General features: G+C 59.2%; 1 protein-coding gene across 1 annotated transcript; it reads right to left on the reverse strand.

The window, feature by feature from the left end:
• Nucleotides 1-870: 870 nt before the first annotated feature.
• SOX3 (SRY-box 3) lies at nt 871-2,946 on the reverse strand. Its single transcript, XM_012809932.1, is given in 1 exon segment — nt 871-2,946. A coding segment is annotated over 1 exon segment (1,338 nt). The 5' UTR covers nt 2,944-2,946; the 3' UTR covers nt 871-1,605.
• Nucleotides 2,947-3,523: the final 577 nt, after the last annotated feature.

Raw genomic sequence — 3,523 nt, forward strand, 5'->3', positions numbered from 1 at the left:
GGTAAAAAAACACTGGTTCTATTTGTTTTCTTCGTAGGCCCCAAACAGATACACTGGGGCCGTGTGGCCTGATTCGAAATGAAGGCCCTTCGGGGAGTAGTGGAATGACCGAGGGTCAGGGACTGGAGGAAAGTGGTGAGGAGGTAGGAATAGAAAGCAGGTTTAAGGCTCTGGATGAGAGGGACACTCTTCCAGAAAACAGATGAGTGGACTGAGTTGACAAGTTAAAAACAAAAAAAGCCCTGGGAGGCATTTTAGAGATCTTTGAAAATCTAAGGAGTACTTCTGCAGATCAACTTTTCCAGTGTTGAAAGCTGAGCTCGCTGTTCCTGGTACCAACGTTGCAGTGTATTTGTTTCCTGCTGGGGATCCCTGTAACCATTTATTTTAAATGGGATCATTGAGGTTTCCGAAGAGTTTTCGTTTTGTAAATATTTCAGTTCGGCTCAAATGTCTTCCCGCCCCAGTGCACAAAGCCAAAACTGCCCCTTTTTTGGTCGGTTTCAGTAGCCGCTGCCATCCCTGCCCCGCGTGGCTGCGGCAGCGGACAGTCCTTCAGCGGACGCTCACCGCGAGCAACAAGTGCGCGACCGCGGGCTTGCGCCCCAGCTACTGCGTGCCGGCTCCGCCAAGGCGCTCCCAGGAAGACAAACCGCTGTCTCATTCGAGTTTCAGCTGAGACTTTTCGGGAGCTGGTGTATTTTGGATCACCAGTAGTTAAAAAGAAACCACTTCAGATCTTGCTTGCCTCCCCCCAGGCCCTACCCCGCCCCCAGGATGGGACCTCGGTTATAAAACCGTTTGTTGGTCCCCTTTCCAACCCGCACCTAAAGTTTCAGGCCCGCAAAATTATAAGGACTCCATTATGTTGGTTATAAAATTTATTGATCTCTCATTTAGGAATTAAGAGTAAAACCTTGAAAAACCTGAAACAAAATAGCCCCTTCCCCACTACCCAAACGAAACAGAAACACATTAGAGCGAAGAAATATCAAACAGATCACGGCAGAAATCACCAACTCAACAGCCTAAATGCGGACTGGACAAACTGTCCCGCGGCCAGGGACGGCGAGGCGGGAGACACACGCACACTTGGCTATAAATTAACATTGGCTTTAGCTGCCTAGCCTTTAGCCGCGGTCAGCCCCCACAAAAAAACCACGAGGAAAACAGATGCAACCCGACTGGGGGCAGGGGCGTTGCAGTTCTCAGGCCAGCCTCACCCGAGAGTAGGCTTCTCCCATTCACTCCTCTGCTAATTGCAAACTAACAAGACAACATTTTCAAATGCAACAGAAGAACCCAGGAACTCGGGAGGAGGAGGGGGTTGCTTTTTCTCTGCAAACATCACAGCGATTCCCAGCCTACAAAGGAGAAGGGAGGGGCAGCGGTGAGGGGCAGGCGAGCTCTCTAAAAGTCCCATTTCCGCTGCTCCTGACTTCTTTTTGCTTTTGTACAAAACCCGACAGCTACAGCAAAACTTTCTGTCCTTCCCATCACCAGTACAAGGCAACAGTCCCAGGCAAGCAAAGCTAAACAACAAGGCGTCCCAACTTGGGGTTTGTGGGGCGGGTGGGGGCAAGGGTCGGGAGCGCAGGCCGGCGCTCAGATATGGGTGAGCGGCACCGTTCCGTTGACGGCAGTCCCGGCGCCCTGGTAGTGCTGGTGCACGCCGTGCAGACGGCCGCCAGGCAGCGGGGAGGCGGCATCGGCCGCGTCCCCACCGGGTGGCAGGTACATGCTGATCATGTCGCGCAGGTCGCCAAGGCACGCGCGCTGCGAGTGCGATGCGATGGCAGGCGGCGGCGAACTGGGCTCCGACTTCACTACCGAGCCCATGGGGCCCAGGCTCATGGCGGCTGCTGCGGCAGCAGCGGCAGCGGCTGTGGCGGGCTGCTACCCGTAGGCGGCCGCCGCAGCGGCAGCGGCTGAGGGCGCCATGCCCCCGTAACCCGAGGCGGCTGCGGCTGCAGCCGCTGCATTCATGTAGCTCTGGGCGCCGGGAGGCATCATGGGGCTGTACTGCAAACCGGCCATGTCATAGCGGTGCATCTGCGGCAGCGCGGGTGGCGGCGGCGGGCTGCTCATGCTCGGGGGCTGCGCGTAGCCCAGCTGCTCCTGCACCAGCGAGTACGCGCCGTTGGCCCAGCCGTTCACGTGTGTGTACGTGTCCAGGCGCTGGCCCACGCCCACCGGGCTGCTGGCGGCGGCAGCGGCGGCAGCGGCGGCGGCGGCAGCGGCTGCTCCGGGGGGCAACAGGCCGCCGGGCAGGGAATACTTGTCCTTCTTGAGCAGCGTCTTGGTCTTGCGGCGCGGCCGGTACTTGTAGTCCGGGTACTCCTTCATGTGAACCGCGCGCAGTCGCTTGGCCTCGTCGATGAATGGTCGCTTCTCGGCGTCGGTCAGCAGTTTCCAGTCGGCGCCCAAGCGCTTGCTGATCTCAGAGTTGTGCATCTTGGGGTTCTCCAGGGCCATCTTGCGCCGCTGCCCGCGGGACCACACCATGAAGGCATTCATGGGACGCTTTACTCGGTCCTGGTCGCTGCCCCCTCCACCGCCACTCGCACTACCACTGCTGCCGCCGCCTGCGTTCCCGCCGCCGGCTGCGTTCGCGCTACTCTTGCCTGCGCCTCCTGGAGCGGAGGGGCCTCCGGTAGCCGCTGCTGGGGTGGGAGTCCCCACGGGGTTCTTGAGCTCAGTCTCCAGTAGGCTGTACATTGCCGGGGCTGGAAGAAGGTGCGCCAGCGTGGCGGGAGGAGAAGGCGCTCCCGGAGCCGGAGCAGCCACGGTGAAAAGACCCGGGGACTCCGTCGGAAGGAAGCTTGGGGGCCTTTGGGCCAGCGGGTCGGGCGGGAAGGGCAGGCTTGCCGAAGTGCTCAGGGCTACGTTAGCAGGAACCCACAGGTTACTGGCACCTGATGCGTTGTCTCCAGCGGGTCGCATTCACAATCCGGCCTGGTGCTCGCGGGGCCCCTTATATACCTGCTCAGATCCCCTGGAGTTGGGGCTCGGTCCGCCCCTAGCCACCCGGAGGCCTGGTGATTGACAGGTTTGCAGTGATGCGCCCTGGCCAATCATCACCGAGCCCCCGTTTGGCCCGGCTGGAAAAAAAGTTCGGGGAGCACTTTGGTTCACCCTCTCGCCCTTCTTGGGCCGAGTGACGTGATGAGAGTTATTCAGGAGGCGGGAGTTCCAGAGACCCGCTCTGAGACCACCAATTAGGTCTGAAAAAGTTTGAAAGAACGAAACCCAAAGAGGTGAAGGAGCTGGGAAGAGGGGCACGCGGGTAGGATTGGGGGAGTGTCCGAGGGGCGCCTGCGGGATTCAGAAAACAACTTTGCAACCCCTTCAGAGCTGACGGGCACCTTGTCCCGGGGCTTCTGGCTGCATGCGCGTAGGTCCTCTGGCCACTTTTGTAGCCAGCTCTAAGGACACCAGGCACAGCCAGCTAGCTACTCAAGCGGGCTTTGGGACTCAAGGTGCATCCCGGGTGTCCCAGGCAGCAACTCCAAGAAACCACCCC

Source organism: Otolemur garnettii, unplaced genomic scaffold, assembly GCF_000181295.1.
Source record: "Otolemur garnettii isolate 467f Iridium unplaced genomic scaffold, OtoGar3 scaffold00117, whole genome shotgun sequence".
Classification (NCBI taxonomy): Eukaryota; Metazoa; Chordata; class Mammalia; order Primates; family Galagidae; genus Otolemur; species Otolemur garnettii.